Genomic DNA, 24,201 nt, shown 5'->3' on the forward strand with positions numbered 1-24,201 from the left:
TGATTTAGAAATGGATGATATAATATTGCTATATAAAAAACATTAAACGTCAAAGGCAGGTCTTGCCTCAAATGGGTTTGTGACGATCCCAATAGTCATTGTATTGCTTTACATAAGCGAGACCAAAATGGAAAGTAAAATTTGGCCACAGACATCAAAATCATTCACATCCTTAAGATACTTTATGAACTTCTAGATGATTCTTGATGGAACGGTGGGCAGACAATGTTATCATCAATTAAGTTCATTTGTGAGAAAATTTACTTTCTTTTTAAGGACTAGTTGTAATGCATGAATAAAAATTGTAACAGGATTATTATTATTGTTTGCACCTCTGCCACTTGATAGGAGTGGGAGTAGTACGGTAAACTTTACTGGTGGACAGCTAGGACCACTGCCTTCGCTTCACTGTGGTAATTACTGTTAAAGGCCCAAGTAAAGGTTCACTGGCTGAACTATATTTCACCACACCTGGACAAGCAACATCTCCCCAACATCCTACAGATTTGAATCATGTGCAAAAAGTGATCAGAGGAAATTATGGCACAGTTGGATGCAGACCTGCAGTTTTCGCAAAAACCACTGGAAGCACACCTAACAGCAATAAAGAACTGCGTTTCTCTGGTCTTCATGAGCTGCTGCTGGGTCTTCAATTGTCCCTTAATTGTGAACAATTTTCCTAATGTAGCAAATACAAGACAGTGAAAAAACAGACTCCAAACCTCCAGTAGAAATCTGCTTAGCAGGGAATAAATGATTAAAACATTCTCAAATGAGCTAACAGCTTGACCATTGGAGATTTCATTAACCAAAATTGTTCAACCAGTTGCACATTACAAGACTGTCTTGCCAGTTTACCTTAGGCTTAAATGAGCAGATATATCTAATGAAACCCGTACAACCAATGTGACTGAGGTAATCCTAATAAAATGGGGGAGAAAGAAACTCTTCCAGGATATTTCAAGGCTTCTATCTCAATTTTATCCACCACCCCACCCCCACACACTCAGCAGAATCTATTTCATTTTTATCCTCTATCAAGAGGTGCATCAATATTAGTTTTACTATTTTGGGTTGTCCAGAAACCCCCCTCTCTCTCTCAATGTGCATGTGTGCAGGCACATGCTCATATTTGTGCACATGCAGGTATTTGTGTGTGCCTGTGCACATGTGCAGGTGAATTGTAATCAAAGATAAGGAAACTGCCCAACTGGTTAAGTATACGTAGTGCTGAATTTAATTTAGATTCATCAATTACTAACTTGGGATTTTGAGTGAGATCAGTTTTTTTTAAAAAGCACCTGACATCACAATATAGGATTAACCAGTGACTCCTGAGAACATGGATTTCCTTTACTTGCTATCAAGTGTAACTATCCAAATATTAATGAATATTGCAAGTGGACTGGAAGGTTTAAATTAAGCTTCAGGTACATGTATAAAAAATAAGTTAAAACTGCCTTAAAACTTTATAACAACTACTTAAAGCCAAGACACATTCCATTCTACATTTCAGCTGAAATATGCATGGGCATTTTATGGATAATGAACTACATGTGTATTTACCTCCTAAATAAACAATGTAAATTAATTGAACATAAACCTGAATTTTGATGTCAGCTGAAACAGTTTAAATCTTTCATCTGTCAACTAAATCTTTCTGGGATTACTACTTTTAAAGCTGCAGGGCAATTGACCAGCATCTCAAGAGTGTTTTTTTTAATTACTCTCTACAGGTCATCACAACACCCTGAGATAATTAAGCCATAGTCAACTTTGTACTGTTGAAATCACAGATTGGGCTACTGGGCAGTACCGCAAGCCAAGTGATCCAACAATGAATAAGATTAGTCTGCAAAATTCACAGTATAGATCTTTTTAAGAAAATATCTTGATGCGTTTTAAAAGACTAAAATTGTTTGAATGAGAACATCTACATGTAACTTGGCAGTGCTTAATTGTGTAATGTAAGGAATCTCTGAAATAAAGGTTGTAAACAGAGGTCGCAAAAAGACATCTGAAAGTATGATATAGTGACCTTTACTGAAAAACAGCTCATGATGAGGAGAAAGGGCAGCTCAGGATTCCTGGGTCACATGAATGAGATAAAGAGGAGATTTAAAAAAAGAGGGAGTATAGCAATATTCACTGAAGAAATTACTACAGATGTGAAGAAAGATGATATGCTATAAAAGTAAACAGCAGGAAATTTTTGTTGATTTTAGTTGCAATGACCATAGGCGTCAGTATAGAAGAGCTAATGGCACGTTTCTGAGTAATGCAAAAATAACATAGCAGTTATAAAAGGGGATTTGACCACACAACATTAATTGGGAAAGCAACAATGTTAATTTGAGATGTTCTTTATAAAATTGTACTCAGCTAGTACGATGGGAGAGGTGGGGAGCTGGACACCTTTAGAAAATGAACTTGGGCAAATGGGAAGGATGGCAGTGGAGGAGCATTATGAAGGCAACAATCAACTTTATGGAAAAGGATACAGATTACCAGGTGTGAAAGTTCTAAATTAAAGTATAGCCAATCTTATCAGGGTAACCTATGATTTAACAAAAGTGGACTGGAAACAGACACTTGAAGGGTAAATCAGTGGCAGAGCAGTGGGAATCTCTGATGGAAATATTGAGGGCTCAGATCAAATATATTGTCAACCACAGTGATGGGAAATACCTCGATGAGCTGGGGAATTGTAAGTAGCTCCATTTTTTGGCCAATGTGGATACAATTGGGCTGAACGTTCTCACCATATTTTATTTTTCCACAAACTCTGAATGACTTGAGTTCTTCGTCAGCAGTCACAGGTATTCATTACTTTCTAAATTGTTCACACATTGTGCCACTGGCTAACCACATCAGACTCAATTTATTGAAAATTAAACATCAATCAACAACAATTCACATGTCAACAGCAGCAAAGAGCCTTGTAAGTGATTTTGTCTTGTAATGCATCACAGTGTACTTTCAGATTCTGGGCAATCAGAAATTTTCAGCAATATACCAGTTGATCATGACACTTAATGAACTATAACAAGTGGTACAGTAGTCTTTAGAATATTTATAGATACTAAATAAATTACCTCAGACGGCAGAGTAATATACAATTTCAAATCTTGTATGCAAATTACACATCTTTACATCAGTATTTTTGCTATCTGATTAAGTATGGCATCACCACAGATGAAAATCTACAGATACCATAAACTAAATTTGAAATTGCACACGTACTCCAGTCTGAAAGCAATGTTTGGATTGCACGAATAATCTAAAAGGTGTAGATAGTCAATAAAATGCTTTGCAATAAAATCTGAACCAAAGTGGTTTGATGATACATCAATATGTTGGTTGTGCAATGCTTTTGCTGCTCTCATTAGGAATACTGATGCCAAACAGGCAAGCACAAGTACTTTACCACAGTCATACAACTCAAAATTTTTTGCCATTGGTTATCTAGATAGCAATCTAGGTTAACTCAAATCCCATCGTTAAAAAAAATCGTGAAATGGAATTCAATAAATCTGGTAATATGTGGGCTAATACCAGAAGGAAAATGACCAATGAATATTGCTGTTTCTGGACATGTAGTGTAGGACTGGAGTTACATGGTTGACTCTCAAGGCTCTATCAGAGAGCATGAATAAAAGGATTGTAAAAAGAAGCCCATCATTTTAGCATAACCTGGAATGGCAATGAACAAAGCCTCAACAGCATTGTCCAATCATATTCAAAGCTCTCATTTTGGCAGAGAAATCAATAGGCAAAGAATGAGCACATCCATTTTACTATTAAAAATTATTGCACAAGGTCTTATTTTCAATGTTCACAGATGTGTCTTTAAGATACATTTATCAATAATAACCAACTTGGCACACAGCAAACTCATGTTTGAAACAACAGCTGAGATGAAAGAAGATAAAACACACTTAAGTGCAATTAATTTCATGAGCTCAGAGTAAATGCTCAGCATTCATTCTATTCTTATTTAAAACAGAAGGCTCCAATATTGTTAGTAACTTAATACTCACCATATGTAGTGAAATCACCAGGACCTGGTCCGGAATAGAATGGACCAGGAGGTGGCTGAACAGGATACTGCTGGGGTGGCCCCATGTATGGAGTCGCACTGGGGCGGAACTGTTACAAAAGCAAAAACCACTATTAGTTTCTGTGCACATCATTCCTTACCAACAACATTTTAAACACTGTAGTTCTGAAAAAAACATTTTAATTGAATTTTTTTTGAAAATGATACCACAGTAAAGTGACATGAAATAACTTTTGGTATGCAGCCTTGTCCCAAATTCAGAAAGCAAAATACAGACACTGAAAATACTCAGCATGTCAGATAGTATCTGTGGAGAGAAAAACAGAGTTAACTTTTCAGGTCAATGAATTTTCATGAAAATTACAAAAAGTTAGTAATCAAACATGTTTTAAAGTTTCAGTTGGTGGGGTAGAGAAAAAAGACTGAACGTCTGTGATCAGGTGGAGACCAAAGGAAACTCAATTACACAAGTGGTGGTGGCACTGGTTGAGAGGGGGGTGGGAAGGTCAGTTAATCATAGCTGATCTACCCAAAGGAGAAGTAAATTGAAGGAGAAGAATGAGAACAGAGGGAATACAGCAACGTTGGAAAGGCAAGGTACAAACACTGCAGTTGCTGGAAATCTGAAATAACAGAAAATGCTGGATGTACTCACCAGCTCGAATAGCCTCTGTGGAAAGAAACAAGAGTTAATGTTACACATTGATGACCTGACATCAGAACTAGCCAGCTCTGATACAGACTGGAAAGGCTTATTACCTAAAATTGTTGAATTCAATGTTGAATCCTGAGGGCTGTAACACGTCTGGTTCAGAGACACTATTCCTCAAGCTTATGTTGGGCATTCTTGGAACTCTGCAAGAGCCAAAGACTGAGTGGGATGGTAAATTAAAATGACAGGCAACTCAAATGCTAGGGCTGCCCCCACAGACTGAAAAGAGATGTTCTGCAAAATGTTCACCCAATCCATATTTGGATTCTCCAATGTAGAGAAAACCACACTGGGAGTGCCAACTGCAGTACACTTAATTGGGAGAAATACAACTGAACTGTGGTTTTACCTCTAAGGAATGGTTGGGACCCTGGATGTTGGGGCAAGGGTAAAATGGCTGGTGCCTTCAGGAGAACTTCTGTTGGAGATGCAAGATTGAACCAGGGTGTCACAAAGGAACTGAAGGGTCTGTGCTTTCCATGATTCACTCAACCATCTCCACCAAAATCCATTTCTCTTCCAACAGCACCTTCCCATGCAACCACAGAAGATGAAAACTTGACTTTTTAACCTCTTCCCACCATCCAGGAAGAGGTTGAAAGATGTCCAGAGTGAGTTAAGTGTCATTGTACACAAATCACCAAAAGTTCTCATGTAGATGCAAATTGTATGATGCCCCATAATGCAAGAAGATTTGAGTACAAGGTTAAAATTGTCTTACCGACATTACACAAAGTCCTGATGAAGCTGCACCTGAATATTATGTCTTGTTTACCTACCTAAGGAAGGATATACTTAGGACAGAGGTGTTCAAAGGTTCACGAAACTGATTCCTGGGATGAAGGAGCAATCTCATGGAAATGCACAAAATTCTTGAGAGGCTTGACAGGGAATATGTGGACATGAAGTTTCCCCTTGCTGAGGCATCTAGTACTGGTCACCACAGTCAAAAATAAGGAGTTGTCCATTCAGAAAGTTCTTTACCTGGAAGGTGGTGTATCTTCAAAACGCTCTGCTCAAGAGGCATTCACAGAAAATACTCAGGAGAGAGCTCAATACATTTTTATATCTTCAAGCAAATTAAGGGATATATGGTTGGGGCAGGAAAGTGGTGCTGAGATTAAAAATAAAACTGATTATGGTCTTACTGAAAGATGGAGTGGACATGAGGGACCAGATGACCTAACCCTGCTTTATTTCTCATGTCCTTACGGGAGGAGAGGAAATGACATTTCTAGTGTGGTATGTTAAATTTGGAGGAAACTTCAGAGGGCGATATACTGAATGTGGGGCTTGGTGGGGTGGAAAGCAAGGTAAGGGGAACTGAAGTGGTTGAGAGACCTAGCAACTATGATGGAATTGAAGCCATAATTAAGGGGAAAGGAAGTCATCTCAGGAACACTGGTGTTGAAAGTGTTGCCATTGGAATAGACGCAACCGAACTGAAGAGACTACAACAATGGAACAGAAAACTTTCTGGAAGCAGTGCAGGAGGAAGCATAATCAAGATTGCTGTGGGAGTCTATGGAATGTAATTGATATTGGTTGTTACCCTTTCCACTGGGATGGAGAGAAAGAAGTCAAGAAAGTCAAGGGAAGAGGCAGTGACATTTTTTTGATTTTGATACAGTAGCAGGAAGCAGCAGCTATGAACTGATTAATCTACTGGACTGAGCAAGTCTGAAACAAGGACTGGGCAATATATCCCACAAAGGGACAGGCACAGTTGAGAGACATGCAGTTTTCTATAACTACACCTTTGAAGGAAGTGGGTAAACTTAAAAGGACAAGCTGTTCAATGTTATGAGTTCAGCGAAGTGAAGGACTTGTTTCTTCCTTGAACAGAGCCCCAAGGACTTTCAAGTCATCTTCATGTGGAATGGAGGTACAGAGGAATTGGACATTGATAGTGAAAATGAATCAGTTAGGACCAGCAAACTGGAAAATGCCAAAGTGGAGAGGGTCAGACGTGTCACAGATGTAAGTTGGAAAAGAGATGGATAAGATTAGGAAGAAGCAAGTTCTGTGGGATTAGACTGAAACATGAGATCGGTCTATCAGTATTGTCCCGTTTATGGATCTTGGGAGGAGGAGGAAGTGGGTTGTGCGCAACTGGGGAACTATGAGGCTGTAGGCTGTGGAAGAAGATCTCCAGGGGAAGTATCTCCATTAATATTTTATAGGTCTTCAGAGTATTTCCAGCGTTCTCTTTCATCTCAGATTTCCAGCAACTGCAGTGTAACTCACCATTCTAGCAGTGTTAATTTCTCTGTTCTCATTCATCTTCTCTTGACAGAACAGCTGCAATGAACATATCTTTACCACCCTCCCTCAGCCAGTACCATCACTCATCTCACTTGCATTCCCTTGTTCTCTCCACTCCTCCGCTACATAAAACACATTTCATTTTCACTCCCGAGTTCTAATGAAAGCTCATTGACACAAAGCATTAGCTCTATTTCTCCTTCCAAAGAAGCTGTCTGATCGGTTGAGTATTTTCAGGTCTTCTCTCGCGTCCAATCCATCTCCCTGCAAATCCTTTAACCACTCAAAACCCAAGTCCTCACAACCACAGACAGCATTACAAAAAAGGCAAAGGACAATAAATATTTCAAATTGCTAGTGAAAAGTCAGAATTAGCCACATTATGAGTAACCTGAAGCCAGTTGTCATTTCTCAAAGATTCCACTTGGTGGCTTACTGTTGAAAGTTGAGCATCAAGGGTGGAGGGCATGGAAATAATTCAACAAAACTTAAAATTCTACAACATCGTCCCTTTTTAACATACAGGGACAACAGGCAAAATTGGTTTATTAAAAACAGTAACCAATCAATAAATCATCTAGACATAATTCAGAATACTCGTAATAAAATCAACCTGTTCAATAAAATTCAATACATCCAACATTGAGCTGAAGTTTTAAATAGTTTACTCCTCATAAATATATATATTATGCAAAAAAAAGAATACATCAGTTTTGAGTAGTTCAAAGGAATGTGTTGATCTTCTTGAATGCTTTCAATTCATTAAAAGATGGCTCAAAATTTCACATTACACTAGGTCTTTGTTAATTGAGGGGAATAGGGACACAAACTTAGAGCAGATAACAAAACATGCAGATCCCTCCAAGGCCTCCAGCAATGACATACAACAGTCAACCCCTCCATGGATATGGCAACAATTTAAGATTTGACTCATTCATACATTTCAACTCAGGCACAAGTTTTAATTCGTATGTTTCAGTTCATAATGCTCAGCTCGTACATACATTTGACCATGTATATTTCAGCTCATATGTGCGTTTCAACTTATAGGTTTCAGCTTGTACATACATTTCAACTCATAACAAGGTTTCAGCTCATAAATATGTTCCAGCTCATCAAAATAAGCAGTTAGCTTTTAACTTAGAGAGGTACTGACTAGTTTCAGACCTTTCTCACCATTCACGGTAGCTGGTGGCTATCACTGAAATAGCACACAGTTGTCAACACAACTCGCTATGTTCCTGACCTCAGCTCCGATGGCAAACCCAACTCCAGTCCTGACCCCTGGAGCTTTCGACCTTCACTGCAAATCTGGCTCTCACTGGGACTTGTATGTTTCTGCTCATATGCTTCAGCTCATCAAAACAAGCAGAGTTCTCTTTTGATTAATGCAGCTTTATAAGAAGATTGATTAGCTTCAGACATTTCTCACCATTGAACAGCTAGTGGATACCACTTGTTGCCAAACCCGGCTCCAGTCGTGGACTCTGCTTCACTCCAGCTTGCATATTCCCACTGATATATTCCTGCCAGTAGACATGTTTCAACTCGCAACTTTCTGCTCAAATATATGCTTCATGATGAAAGTTTCAGCTCACAAGCAAGTTTTGGCTCACATGCTCTACACTTGTCAGTAAGGCTTAGCTCATAAAGTTCACCTCCAGCCCTTAATCTGGCTCATACCCTTGTCGCAGCTCGTTAGAACAAGTGCAATTTACTTTTGATTAAGTGCAGTCATACAGGGAGGAGAACGACCTGCTTCAGACTTTATCACCATTTGTGGGAGTTGAGAGCTCATGGCTCCCAGAGGCAGTGCACAACAGAGTTGTTAACACAACTACCCATACCCTTGAAGCCGGCTCCAGCCATGCACCCAGCCCTGGCCACAAACCTACTCACATTCCCAATCCACTGGTGTTCCGACCTCAGCTGCACACCTGGCCGTACACCAGGTCCCAGCTCTGTACATAGTACTAATCATATATCAATATAATTGCTACTTTAAGTAACTTATTAAAACACTGGTGATAACAGGATTTGGAAGTCGCACAAAAATAATGTGAAGAGTAGATATAATTTTACATATTTGTACAGAATAAGCACAGTAACTAAAGAAAAGCACCTGGTCCAGGTTCCCAGTCCTGGCTGCAGCTGCACACAGACTAAAGGTACTTCACTACTTGCCAGCAGAAGCAATCAAATGCAATTCATCTCATGGCAAACAGGATTCACCAGACACGACAGGCAAGGGCTCTGGAGGAAGCGATGTTTGCCACACTCCCAGTAATATATGGCTGACCTTAAAAATACACTGATCTGTGTACAATAAGCCAGTGGGTAACAAGGATTTAGTTTACTTTAATTAACTGTAGTCTGATGTACTGTTGATAACCAATGACACATCAAGAAATGGTAATCAAGTTAAAACATTATAAAAGACCAGTTAAAATAAGAACTACTAAATGCATGAACACATGCAAAGCATGCAGTGTGAGAGCACTAACTAACAGAAGACTGGCAATGGGAAGGGAATAAAATAGATCCATCCATGACATGACCATGTCATCTATACAATGGGGAAGGAAAAGAGGGCAGGGGAGAACACACAGGATTACTAGGACAGCTCATGTTTTGTTGGGTATTCATTCCACTGCAAACAAATAGCATTTGAAATTTTAATCTATAAAATAATTTAGATTAAGAATTTGCCCGTGCTCACAAGAGACCTGTACTAGTCATTATTTATCCCCTCTGGCATCCTTAAGAATGTTCAATGATCTTCCCTTGTCACTGTCACACCACTTGCAGTAAAGGCATCCACAGTTTTGCTTGCATTCAACCACTTGGCTTGAGAGTTATAAAATTAAAATCACCTCTACTTATCACATTCTTAACCACCCTAATTTTGATGTGGGTTGATATGCTGCAGGGGGGTAGTCAGGCCAATGATAATGTTGCACCCAAGGCAGAGTGCTTGTATGGCAAGCTGTTAGTACCGGAAAGAGGAAAAGTTCCAGCAGAAATAGTAAGAAACCTTTCACTCAATATCTTCACATATTACCTTTTGAACTAGTTTTTCATGATACAATAAACCAATCACCTGGATATAAATTAAATAAAACCAAAACTGGTAGAGCAGTGTAGGATTTTTCACTGTCCTCGAGTTGTTAAAAGGGCAGTGATGGCAGTCAGTGGAGTGGTATACTCCTCTCGTGAGATGTGGGAGATCAGAGAGAGTTCAAGTGCCCTTGGTGTGTCCCATTGCAGCTCCTCTCAGATCACATGGATTAGTTGGACTCCCTGAGCATATAACAGGAGGCAGAGAGAGTTATAGACAGGAGTTTCAGGGAGGTGATCATGCCAATGGTTCAAGTCAGATAGATGGGTGACTGCTAGAAGGGGCAGGCATGTAGTGCAGGATTCTCCTGAGGTTGCTCCCCTCCCAAACAAGTACACCACTTTGGGTACTGCTGGACTGTTGGGGGTGGGGGGAGGGTGCGGGGAGATGTGGTTAGCCTCTCAGGAGAAAATGACAGCAACAGCTAGATCAGTGGCACCACGAATAGCTCTCTTGCAGGGTAGGTCGAAGTGTAGGCAAACGGGCAATACGGGATTCTTTAGTCACGACCACAGATGAGCATCTCTGTGGCTGCAAGAGATACTCCAGGATGGTGTGTTGCCTCCCTGATGCCAGCGTCAAGAATATCTCTGACATGCCCAGGACATTCTGAGAGGGGAGGGTGAACAGCCAGAGGGTGTGATCCGTATCGGGACCAATGACATAGGCAGGAAGAGAAGTGAGGTCCTGCAAGAGAATTTAGAGTTAGGCAGAAAGTTAAAAAGCAGGACTTCTAGGGTTGTAATCTAAGGGTTACTCCCTGTGCAAGAAAGTAGTAAAACAGTACAGTAAAATGCATGGTTAAGGAACTGGTGGAGGAGGGAGGGCTTCAGGTACATGGGTTACTGGCTCTCATCCAGGGCGCATGGGGCCTGTACGAGAAGGACTGGTTGCACCCAAACTGGAGGGGCACCAACATCCTCATTGGAGATTTGCTAGTGATACTCAGAAAGGTTTAAACTAGCAGGGCAGGGGGCTGGAAACCAGAGAAGCAGGTCAACAAGTGAAGGGACTGAGGTGAAGGTCGAGGTTAGGTCAAGTAAAGCTGAAAGGAAACTCAGAAAGGGCCAGGTTAATGAGCAAGATGGGGGCTGATGGGCAGAAGTGTACCTACTTCAATGCAAGGAGGATTACAGATAAGGCAGAAGAATTTAGAACCTGGATTAGTACATGGAACTACAACACTGTAGCCATTACAGAGACTTGGTGAGAGAAGGCAGGGCTGGCAGCTCACCTTTCCAAGATTCAGATGTTTCAGACATAATAGAGAGAGATGTAGAAGATGTGGGGGAGTGGCACTACTGAGCAGGGAGAATGACACGGTGACACTGATAAAGGACATCCTGGAGGGATCATCCAGTGAGGCAATATGGGTAGAGCTCAGGAATAAGAAAGGTGCAATCACTATGATGGGTTTACACTGTAGGCCTCCAAAAGCCAGCAGGAGATAAAGGAACAGGTAGATAGGCGCATAATGGAAAGATGTAAAAACTACAGGATAGAAGTAGAAGGTGACTTTAATTTCCCCAATATTGACTGGGACTGCATTAGTACCAGAGGGTTAAATGGGGCAGAATTGATTAGGTGTATTCAGGAGGGTTTCTTCAAACAGTATGTAAACAACCAACAGGGAAGGAGTCATAGGAGATCTTGTATTGGGAAATGAGCCTGACCAGGTGATTGGAGTTTCAGTGGGAGAGCATTTTGGAAACAGTGATCATAACTCTGTCAGTTTTCACTTAGTTATGGATAAGACTGAACCTGAAAGCGCTAAATTTGGAAAAGGCTAATTACAACAGTACTAGGCAGGAGCTGAGGAGTATAGATTGGGAGCAGCTGTTACCGGGCAAGTCCACATCTGACATGTGGGAGTCGTTTTAAGGGCCAGCTGGTCAGAATGCAGGACCAACTTGTTCCTGTGAGGAAGACAGACAAGGATGGCATGGTTTGGGAACCTTGAATGACTGTGTTGGGTCCCTTGAAGAGCATTAAGGTGGACAAGTCCCTAGGGCCTGATGGGATCTATCCCAGGTTATTGAGAGGGGCAAGAGAGGAGATTGCTGGGGCCTTGACAGAGATCTTTATATCCTCTTTAGCCACAGAGGACTGGACAATAGCCAGTGTTGTCCCTCTGTTTAAGGGGAGCAGAGACAAATCGGAAAAATTACAGGCCTGTAAGCCATATATCAATGGCAGGGAAATTATTGGAGATGATTCTTAGGATAAGATCGACCCATATCTGGAAAAGCATAGACTTATTAGGGACAGTCAAGGTGATTTTGTGCAGGGATGGTCACATCTTACAAACTTGATTACGTTTTTTTGAGGAGGTGACAAACAATTGTTGAGGGTAGAGCAGTGGATGCAGTATACATGGACTTTAGAAAAGCTTTCGACAAGGTCCCTCATGGTAGGCTGATCCAGAAGATTAAGGTACATGGGATCCATGGAGGCTTGGTAGATTGAATTCAAAATTGGCTTGGCCATAGAAGATAGAAGGTAGGAATGGAGGGGTGTTATTCTGACTGGAGGTCTGTGGCCAGTGGTGTTCCACAAGGATCAATGCTAGGACCTCTGTTGTTTGTGCGATCTATAAATGATTTGGATGAAAATGTAGGTGGGCTGATTAGCAAGTTTGCAGATGACACAAAAATTGGTGGAGTTGTAGATAATGAGGAAGGCTGTGAAAGGATTCAGCAAGATAAAGAACAGTTGGAAATGTGGGCAGAGAAATGACAGATGAAGTTTAGTCTGGACAAGTGTGATGTGTTGCACTTGGGGAGGTCAAATTTGAGAGGAAAGTATACAGCAAATGGCAGGACGTAGAGGAGTAATGATGTACAGAGGGATTTAGACATTTAAGAGGCATTTAGACAGGCACATGAACAGGCTGGAAACTGAGGGATGTAGACCACATGCAGGCAGATGTGCAGCTTAAATTGGTACAGGCATCGTGTTCTGCAGGGCCTGTTCCTGTGCTGTACTGTTCTATGATATACTTCCTTTTATGAACATGAGCTCATCAATAAAGCCTCATCTAAATTCCAAATTGAATTATCCAAAATTTTGAACTGTATATCTTTTTGATAAAAGCAAAACAGGACTGAATTATGAGCAGCAGATTGTAAATTGCAATACCCCCAGTTGTGTGCAGAGACAGATTTGTTTACAAGTACTTGCAATCCTCACTCTATAAACTTGTGGGTTCAGTTGTAAAGAATAGCAATACTACTAGTTCAGATGATCAATAACATTTGAAATAACAGTTGCTCCTCTTACCGGGTTAGCAATGTAATATGGAGCCTGAGGGGCTGGGGGATATGGCACAGGTGGATTCATCATTATTATAGGCCCTTGGCTGGGCGGATAGACTGCAGCCGTTGCAGTCTGTGTCCCTGGACGCATGGAAGGATTATTATTCGGTATGCTGGGTCTAGTTGGTTGCATCGGTGGTCTTTGAAAAAACTGCAGGAAAGAAGAATGATAAATGTCACAAAATAAAGCTTCCTAATACAGTTGCAAGTCATTCACAAAATACAAACATTATACACTCCATCTTTCTAATTGAGCCTTCAAAACAAAACAGAAACGATTTTCATTCAGACACTACATGCCAATTAAAAAAAAAACTCAACTCATTAATATACACTGGGGGAACTGAACTTGTTGCTGGCTATTTCCTGCAATAATAGCTCACTGCCTCAAGGACAGCAGTAATTTAGTAGCAGAGGCTCACCACTGGTGAACTCCAGCATTTCAACTGCCATGTCCTGCAGTAACACAGATCTTCTCAATTACTTCAGAGGAACATTAGCCTACTTGCATCATGACCTTCTGTGTCCTCAAGATAAACCAACCAGGGGACAATCATTGCCATTTAAGAAGTTGTACAAGCATTCAAAGTAACTTGTCATTTGACTTTTCACTTGTAGTTTCATGAACTTCCATGAATACTTTTAAATCATCTTGAGTTAGTAAACAACAATTATCTTTCATTTTTCCAAAGCTTGTAGATCTGGAGTCAAAGACATCAATTTTAAACACTTGCAAGGTAACTTTGAATGCAAACCGATCTGCAAGCGGGATGGTTGAAATGTACTTCTAAAATGTGAAAACAATTCTAATAATGCTGCCTTACAACCCTTTGTCCAATTTTCAGCATTTAGCAAAGCCGATTGAGAGGGTAAGTTACTAATTAGTTGATATTACCTGGATAGGTCTGAATCCTCCCTTCAACAATGAAGCAATCAAAGTAGCAGAAAAGAGAGAAAGCCAATGGAACACCTTATAGATCAGAAGGAAGGATCATGCTATACATGCATTCATTGTAACAGCCAATGATTTTCCACATTTAAGGGAACTGTTAAAATTTCTCTCTTTCTCCAGTTCAAGATAATTCTATTGACCCAGACTGATATATTTCTAACCATGCAGTGTATAATTTACAGTATGCTTAGAAGTGAACGTACCACCATTCAGCACACAAAGGAACAATTCCCAATTATGTGACTCTGGAATAATCAACATTATGTTCCAACAGGAATCATAAAATACTACTGCACTTTTCAGAAATATTATTCTATGATTTATAGTGATTTCCCACAATAAGTCGAAAATCATTAGCTTGAATTACATCTTTATTGTACTGGAGATTATGTTCACTACTTCTTACTATCCACATTCAAGATATTCCTTACCAGGAAATTAAATGAACTAGATGACGAGGAAAGTATCAGAACATTAAGGTAAACAACAATACCACAGCTTGACTGGAACAAATGAATCACAAGGAGCATTCCTTTAGGCATTGAAATATTTGGTAATAGATCAAGATATTAACCGTGATATGGTTTAAATATTTCTAAGTATTAGTTAAGACAAAATGAATCTGCCATCTCTTGGTAGAAAATTATGTTCCAACAGAAGGATAAGATACCGAAGGACAGAATACTGAAAACAGCTTGGGGTTGTTTTGTATTAAATACTACCTCTTATATTAGTCATTCCTTCTATGGTCAGTTTCTAATGATTTTACCTTCTAATCAGCTTTGAGCTTGCCTTTTCTTACAACAGAAACAATGCATGACCTTGTGCTAGTGCAGAACTCCAGAACGGGACCCATTCAGTAAACTGGTTGTAATAACTGTATGTCAAGCAAAGAACAATTTGCCTTTTGTCAATGCTCTCACTGGCATCCCTCAATTTTTCTACTGACCACAACTTGAACTTTTACCAGGAGAAATGACATTTTTTTTGTTTTGCTCCACTAGCTTAATTAAGCAGTAAACTGTCATCTCCAACAACAAATTGTATGCCTTAAAGTGAAGGTGTGTTCCACACCACTCACCTGCACTTTAGTTTTAAGGGCTGTTGACAAGGAAATGTTGCTTCTTTGTTCTAAATGTATGCCTTCAGTAGATTAGTAACCTTCTTGGTCTGTCAGTGGAGTGGAGAGTAGACCATCCAAATTCATAAGTGAACAGGTTATCAGGTGGAGAAACTTGGAAAGCAAAAATGCTTTCAATGGCACCATATTCAATCAGGTACATGAATTGGCTTTCAGTGAATCCAGAGCTTAAGTTGGGTTGAAACACTATTTTGTAATCAAAATGAAATACTTAAAAGATTTCCTTTAAAAATTCCTCCAAGAGAAATACAGTACATCGTCTGAATATCGTAATAGGTTATCACTAGGATTTCAGTAAATCACATTACTGCACTTTAAGTGTTTCAAAGGTTAAAATGTTTAGATTTTGAAATTCAAAAACTACAGATGCTGCAAATCTGAAATAAAAACAGAAAATACTAGAAACATTCAAGTCCAGCAGCATCTGTGGAGAGAGAAACAGAGTTAACATATCAAGGTCAAAGACCCTTCATTAGAAATGAGAAGGTTGATAAAGGGTATTCAACTTGAAACGTTAACCCTTTTTCACTTTCAAGTATAAATTTTGGCCTGCTCTCATAAGTAGCATCTGAAGATTGCAGACTGAGTTTTAAAAGAGTCAGGTGAATTGCTTGTGGTTACAGGTTTCACACCATTATTGGCAGAATTTTAATAATTTAGTTTTATTCACTATTGATTCTATTCACTGAAGTGTAATGCTTTCCACAGTGAATTGGCTAGCTGAAACAAGTAACACTTCATTAGTTGGTGGACTTCAAGATATAAAGCCAAAGGCTACATTGGAACCAGGAAACTTCTTGAAGCCCATCCTTAAATATTAAGCTTGGATTTAAATAAAAACTGCATTTTGTTGGGAATTTAAATATATCACTCCAAGTCTATTACATATTCTTTTATAGTTGTGATTAATAATAGTTTGACAGCACTATGAACCAAATCAGGAACAAGAAAGCAAAAATAATTCCTGACTACAAGTTGTTAATTTTGGACTAATCCAGAATATCTCAATCAATAATTTTAGATAATCCTATTTACACATTCAGTTCAGTATGGAGATGTAGTACTCTATGTTTGACATCCTTGATTGAAACAAGAACCTCCTTAAAGAGGATAACTCACAACCTGCAATATTTGACTCAAATGCAACTGCTTTTGGAATGAGCTGCCAGGGGAAGTGGATGAGGCACGCACAATAACAATTTCTAAAAGACAGTTGGACGGGTACATGGATTGGGAAGGTTTAGAAGGTTATGGGCCAAACGCTGACAAATGGGACTACCTTGGATGAGGCATCTTAGTCAGCATGGACCAGTTGGGCTGAACGGCCTGTTCCTGTGCTGTATAACTCTATGTCTCTACAAGTACACAGTAGGCGGCAATTTACAGTGGTCAATTATCCCACCTGTCTTTGGGATGTAGGAGGAAACTGCAGCACCCAGAGGTAACTCACACAGCCACAGGGAAAACATGCAAGCGCCACACAGACAGCACCACAGGTCACCCTTTGCTGGAGCTGTGAAGCATTAGTCCTACTAGCTGTACCACCACATCACCCATGTTTCCATAAACTAAGACAGGACTTTTGAGAGCAGCAAGGGATGTTCATTTTTATACATTGTTTGTTCTATAAACCTATGATAGAACAATGAACATAAACTTGGACAGACCTACCAGAGTATAAAATATGTCACAAATCCACTTACCGCTGCAGATTTGGATTTGGTACTGGGCTCAATTGCAACCTCTTGTTCAACAAAGGAGAAATCAAATTGTATATATCCCCTTCATGTTTCTCAATTATCTTACTGCCAATGAAGTACTTCTGAAGTGCAATCATGTTGTAATGCAAGAATTGTTGACAACTTGCATCCTTCAAAAAACAGTGTGATAACAACCAGATAAATCAACATTTCCAAAACATATTAAGAGATAAATATTGGCCCGGGTAAGAACAGCAGGCAAGAACCCAACTGTTCTTTTTCACAATAATTTCTTGCCTTTCATCTCCACCTGAGACAGCAGACAGCCACTCAGTTCAACATCTCACCTCATATGAAAGGCAGCAGCTTTGATTGCACAACATTTAGTAGTGCACTGAATACCAGAGGTTTTGTGCTGAAGTCTCTGGAGTGGAAATTGAATGCTGAACCTTATGACTCGACTAGTGTGGTACCAACTGAGCCACAGCAAAACTGACAAAGGAAATTCACAGGGAAGGTAAAGTTCACAGAATAAGTTGCAGATAAAGTGCTGCCATTATTGTCATAAGAATGCAAAGTAGTGTTAACTGTTAAATCTATTTTGTATTTTCTGATGAGGCAGACAGTACTGTAGGGAATTAACAGGTCTAAGAATAGCCAGGAAAGCCAGTGTTCATTATCATTATAAAAGCTCCAAAGCTCAGTATAGCTGTACTTACTTAATCTTGAAGGAAAATGTAAATACTGGATGCAAACATTTTTACAATTCTGCTCATTGTGTTATTACATTATCCAGTATAAGGTACTAAATTGGAAAAAAACATCACAGCTGGAAACTTTAGTTACAACAATCCAGCAAAGGTAAACAAATTATGGGACAACTCAGTTTCTCTTGTTTCAGAGATGTAATGCCAGGCAAATCTCATTGCTTAATTTTAATAAATGCCTCGTTGGGCATAACAGTAAAATCCAGCTAGATGGAATGCACTGTGTGATAACATCTGCCTGTCAGCAAATTGAATCAATTACTAAAGTCAGTTGCTAAAAAAGTGTCTCATATCAGAATGATATTTTGGGAAAGACAATTTTTGATGATAAAGCTCCTTTAGCTTAAGAAAACTCCCCAAGGTGATTAAGCAGGATACTTCAATTTAATTTTTAATTTCCCTCCTTCCTTTCTGCTGGCACAGTTTTCAGTTACACTTCCAAAGAAATGTGGCCACAAGTTGCCCCTTACACTGAATGTGGTTTCTTTGCCCTAGTGTTAGATTCCCCAGAAGAGAAAACATGGTTAATAAACCAGCAATGTCAGGTGAGTATGATTGAGCAACCAAAGCATCTGCTCAGAATCCAGATGACAAATGCAATAAAACACCACACTTGTCTGTGATCCATGCCATCTTTATCATCACAAGGGGAGATGGCTCCACATCTGTTAAGTGACTCTCAACAGCAAGATTTCAGCACTACAGTAAATTACTTGAATACTGATTAGTGGGACATGACAACAGGTCTGACTTAGCAATGTAATGTATAAACCCTGAAGAAACACAAAAGGCAGAACAGTGTACTACTGCTGTGCCTCTGAATTACAGGCATCTGGATTGTATCTGGAGTTTCATTTCCAATTCCAATCACACCTTCTGAATTGATGAATATCTCCCAACCCTGCTGTAAAGCAGAAAAAAGAACACTGGAAAGATGGACTCGTAACCAAAAAAAAGTCTTGCTTGACAGACAAATAATCTGTACTATCAAAAAAAACATACTACAGGGTAATATATTAGCATAGCTAATAGAGTTGCTGCCTCTCAGTTCCAGTGATCCAGGTTCAATCCTGACCTCTGGTGCTGTGCGTGGGAGTCTGCATGTTCATGCTGTGGCAACATGGGTTTCCTCCAGGTGTTCTGATTGCTTCCCACATCACAAAGACAAGCAGGTTGGTAGGTTAATTGGCCCCTGTGAATTCACACAAGTGTGCAAGTGAATGGTAGAATCTGGGGGGAGTTGATGGGAATGTGTAAATGAGTGTTTGATGGCAGTGTGGACTTGGTGGGCGGATTGGACTGTTTCCATGCTGTATGAATCTGTAACATTCTCTATGACATTAAGGAAAGGCAGGAATTTTATTGGCCCTTACTGGGGAAATAGAAGCTCAGCAAATAAAATCAGAGTATATCATATAATATAAAAAATAAAACACTCATATGTATAGAAATGCCAAGGGTATTCTGCTACATGGAGGTACACATCATGTGCAACAAAGCTGAAAGGCATGAAAAATCTGCATAAAATAATGGGCAAAAATTGCAGCTGTTTAAAGTGACTGCAGACAGAGAGAGGCTGTAGTTATAATTGCATCCCAGTGTCACACAAACACAATCTACAACACCTCATCTTGTGATACAAATTTAGATCATTCTGACACCCAGAATGGATTGACAGCTGCAACAGATGTACTCGATAAATATGCAAGATGCTTTCTTAAATTGAAGTGATAGTCAAAGCAAATCAATACAATGCTATGCATGCGTAACTCCATTCGTTAGGCAACATTCCATTTGAAAAAGGCAATACTGACCTTCCATATATTTTTCAACTGTTCTGTGCTATCAATGTCTATTAAGTTCCTGTGCAGCAGCTTATGGGCTTAGCCAATTTTTGAAAACCGAATGTACCTGTTGAAAAATGTCAGTACACTAGGATAGCTACAGAACTAGTACTATGAAAACATTAACATCTGAAATTTAACGATTAGGATCGGCGGCGGTGGGGGGGGGGTGGGGGGGAATGGGGGGAAGAATCCACACACCCAACTTTGGGTTGGTGTCCTAACAGCAATCATGGACTTAATCTCACTCATTAGACAGCGATATCTTGAACTTCCCTGCGTAATATTTCTGCCATCAAAATGTTGTTCTCCCTCCCCACCATTTTGTGGGTGGGATTTATCTAATTAAAAAAAATCACTGAAAGGATGCCAGAATCACTGACAAAGCCAGCATTTATTGCCTCTCTCTAACTGCCCTCAGAGAGTGCCGTCTTCCTAGTGAAGGTGTACCCACAGTTCCATTGGGAAGCAGCTCTAGGATTTAAATTCTGTGACAATGAAGAAACAGCAATACATTTCCAAAGCCTGAGACTTGGAAGAGAACTTGGAAATAGCGATATTCCCGCACGCATGCTGCCTTTATTCGTTATTGTACTTAAGGTCAAGGTTTGGGAGATATCAAAGTAACCTTGCTAAATAACAGCATGCATTATGTAGATGGCACATTCTGCAGCCAGTGCACTGGAGGTAGAGGGAGTGAATATTTTGAGTGGCGGGTGTGGTACCAATGAAGCAGACTGCTTTGTCTTAGATACTGTCAACATTCAAGCATTGGGGCTGCATTCATTCATTCGGTAGAGGCAATTCAAGAACACTCCTAAAATGTCTCGCAGATGGTAGGAAGGCTTTGGGGTTCCAGGAGCTGAATCACTCACTACAGGATCCCTAAGATTTGACTTGCTCCTGCAGCTACTATAGTTGTGTAATTGGACTAGTTAGTTTTACGAAGAGTGGTGAGCAATGCTCCAACCCCTCCCAATTCTGGAGAGTGTTGATTGGGGTACTTTGCAATGCTAATGCCATCAAACATCAGGTATGAGTATACGGAACTGATTTCAAATTCAGGTGGAATCTGAACTTGGGCTGTCCAAGTTGTTGATCCATGGCATCAAGATTCCATATGTTGTAGTTGAGTTACTATATCACAAAAATGATGAAACAAAAAAAAAGAAAGCAAAGGAACTATGATCAAATTTCAGCAAATTATATTAGGGATATCAAAATGCCATATTTTAAATAGAACTCATGCAAAAGGTTCATTTCAACCTTCCCATGCCCCCCTCCCCCCTTCTAGTCTGGAATCCTAGCACGTGGTTCCTCTTCTGTACCTAGCCTAAGTAGCCATTCACATGTAATAGTTAATGCTTGCAGACTTTTCTCATCCACAGGTCATCCCTGGGTTAAGATCGCCTGACTTATAGACATCCCTACATATGAATAAGCTCCCATATTATTAGGTTCAAAAGTCTGACAAATGTACACAAGTTCACTCCTACAAAATGGCAGAACTAGTTTCCCCTCTTCACTTTTAGTAGTTGTTCTTTCTTAACAGTCTTTCATGCTTTTGATGCCATTCATTACAATACTGTGGAAGCATGCTTATTATTTTGAGTGATTTTGGTGTACTTTCCAACGTATGGACAAAATCAACATGGTCATCTGTAAAAATGGAATCTGGGTTACTGGGGGATGGCCTGCATTTAAATGGTAGGCCCACTAACATCCTCATCCACCAACTTTTAATAAGAACACAACTGCAATGTTAACATCTGCTATCTCTATGGATGCTGTCTAATGAACTGAGCATGCCATTAACTTCTAGTTCTGCTTAAGGACTGGGAGCCCCTACCAACTTTATACACCCCATTAACCGTTAGGGACTCTAAGTACAAATGGAACACCCCTCCCCTCCCACATCCCGGAAAAATTACCAAATATACTGCATATCTCTGTAATAAATCTTAGAACCTTCTGGCTTACTTTTACTTGGTATGAAATAACATAACTATTTGTTATGTTATGACAATAACATAATGTTATGTTATAACTATAGTTATGTTATGAAATAACATAACATAAAAGTAAGCAAATTTCAATGTTCTAAAACAAGCAATTTAAGAAAAAGTCATTGGTAAAAATATTTTTAAGTTGGGAAGAGGGATCAAAGTATATCATAGCATTCCCAATATTACCAAGAGTTCTCCCTCTCCATGGGTTAACAAAGGGTTCTGCTAAAAAAACAAATCTCTTGATAAAACTTCTTGTTAATGGTTTTCATAGCATGTTGAAGTTTTGCTTGTTTACTCAATCATCACTTTAGTTTCACAATTTATTAACAACCCCGCAGCCAAACCACAATAGAGAACAGATTATTGGCATCAAGATAGGACTTTTCGACAGGTATCTTGTCAATGGAGATACTTGTTGTAGCCCTTGCCTGTGACACGTTTCTTTCATTTATCCCAGGCACCTTTTAAAAAAAAATGCCGGTGTGAAGATTCAAAGGAAATGATGGATCCCCAGATCACACAGCTAATCCCAATTGTCCCACACAATTTAAAATAGGATTTACATTGCACAATTGAGAATGGAAAAAAAATTGTCGACAGTTGAAAAAGGTAAAACCACAGAAGATCACCATCGCCTCTTTATTAGCCTTAAAATGTAGTTCTAAAAACAGATCAAACAGATGAACTATTACTTGCCTTAAGAATCTACAGTTGAGAATGACAGCAATCTAACTAAGCTGAGTACTACTTCTAGAAATTTGGAATTATTTCATAGTTTACTAAGGTATCTTGAACTGATTACATGAAAATCTCAGAATATTACTCACCACTTTACATAAGGAGTCAGAAAACATGATAGAATGCATTAGCTGAATCAAATCAACAAAGTCTAATCTGCCAGCTTTTATTAAGCTAAAAATGTTTTCCTAGAGTTGCTGATACATTTGAAGATTATACAGCATCTAAATCAAAACCTTGTAAGGAGACTTTCTCTAGCACTATGTTCAACAACTGTCAAAACTATTTAAAAATTCCCATGAAGGTGATTGTCCTGCAACATTAACTGGTTGTCAAGTGCTGAAAGGATGCTGCCTGGCCTGCTGAGTGTTTCTAGTGTTTTCTGTGTTTTTTATTGTTAGAAAGTTCTGTTTAAAGAGAGAGTGATAAACAACATAACTTGCAATTCTGTTCACTTCAATGTTCAAATCCAAAGGTTTAGAACACAGAACAGCACAGGAACAGGCCCTTTGGCCCACAATGTCGTGCCAAACCAATTACATGAATAATAAAGTGGCCAGCTAATCTAATCCCTTCTGCCTACACAATGTCCATATCCTACCATTTCCCTCACATTCATGTTCCTATCTCAGAACTTCTTGAACACACCTATCATATTTGCCTCCACCACCACCCCATGTAGTGCATTCCAGGCACCCACCACTGTGTAATAAAAAAAACTTGCCCCGCACATCTCCTTTGAACTTTCCCCCTCTCACTTTAAATGCATGCCCTCTGGTGTCAGACATTACAACCCTGGGGAAAAGACACTGGCTGTCTACGTTATCTATGCCTCTCATAATCTTATAAATCTCTATCAGGTCTCCCCTCAGCCTCCGCCACTCCAGAGAAAACAACCTCAAGTTTGTCCAACCTGTCCTCATAGAACATGCCCTCTTATCCAGGCAGCATCTTGGTAAACCTCTTCTGCACCCTCTCCAAAGCCTTGACATCCTTCCTAAAATGGGGTGACCAGAACTGAATGCAATACTCCAGACGCAGCCTTACCACAGTTAATAAAGCTGCAGCATAAATGCCTGACTCTTGAACTCAATGCCTCGACTAATGAAGGCAAGCACGCCATATGCCTCCTTTACCACCCCATCAATGTGTGTAGCCAGGGAGCTATGAACTTGGACCCCAAGATCCCTCTGCTCATCAACACTGTTAAGGGTCTTGCCATTAACAGTGTACTGTCTCTTTATAGTTTGATCTCCCAAGGTGCAACACTTCACATTTGGTAGGTTGAACTCCATCTGCTATTTCTCCACCCATATCTGCAACTGATCTACATCCTGCTGTATCATTTGTCAGCCTTCTACACTATCCACAACACCACCAACCTTCGTATCATCTGCAAATTTACTAACCCACCCATGTACATTTTCATCCAGGTCACTTATATACATCACAAACAGCAGAGGTCCCAGTACGGCTCCCTGAGGAACGCCACTAGTCACAGACCTCCAGCTAGAATAAGTCCCATCGACCACTACCCTCTGTCTTCTATGAGCAAGCCAGTTCTGTATCCAGACAGCCAGT

General features: G+C 39.8%; 1 protein-coding gene across 1 annotated transcript in view; it reads right to left on the reverse strand.

The window, feature by feature from the left end:
* Positions 1-24,201, reverse strand: part of LOC127583306 (eukaryotic translation initiation factor 4 gamma 3-like) — a 266,563-nt gene that overhangs the window by 114,767 nt on the left and 127,595 nt on the right. Inside the window, 2 exon segments of the mRNA XM_052039146.1 lie at positions 4,041-4,149; positions 13,435-13,620. Coding sequence (XP_051895106.1) covers positions 4,041-4,149; positions 13,435-13,620 — 295 coding nt within the window.

Source organism: Pristis pectinata, chromosome 26 (assembly GCF_009764475.1).
Source record: "Pristis pectinata isolate sPriPec2 chromosome 26, sPriPec2.1.pri, whole genome shotgun sequence".
Classification (NCBI taxonomy): Eukaryota; Metazoa; Chordata; class Chondrichthyes; order Rhinopristiformes; family Pristidae; genus Pristis; species Pristis pectinata.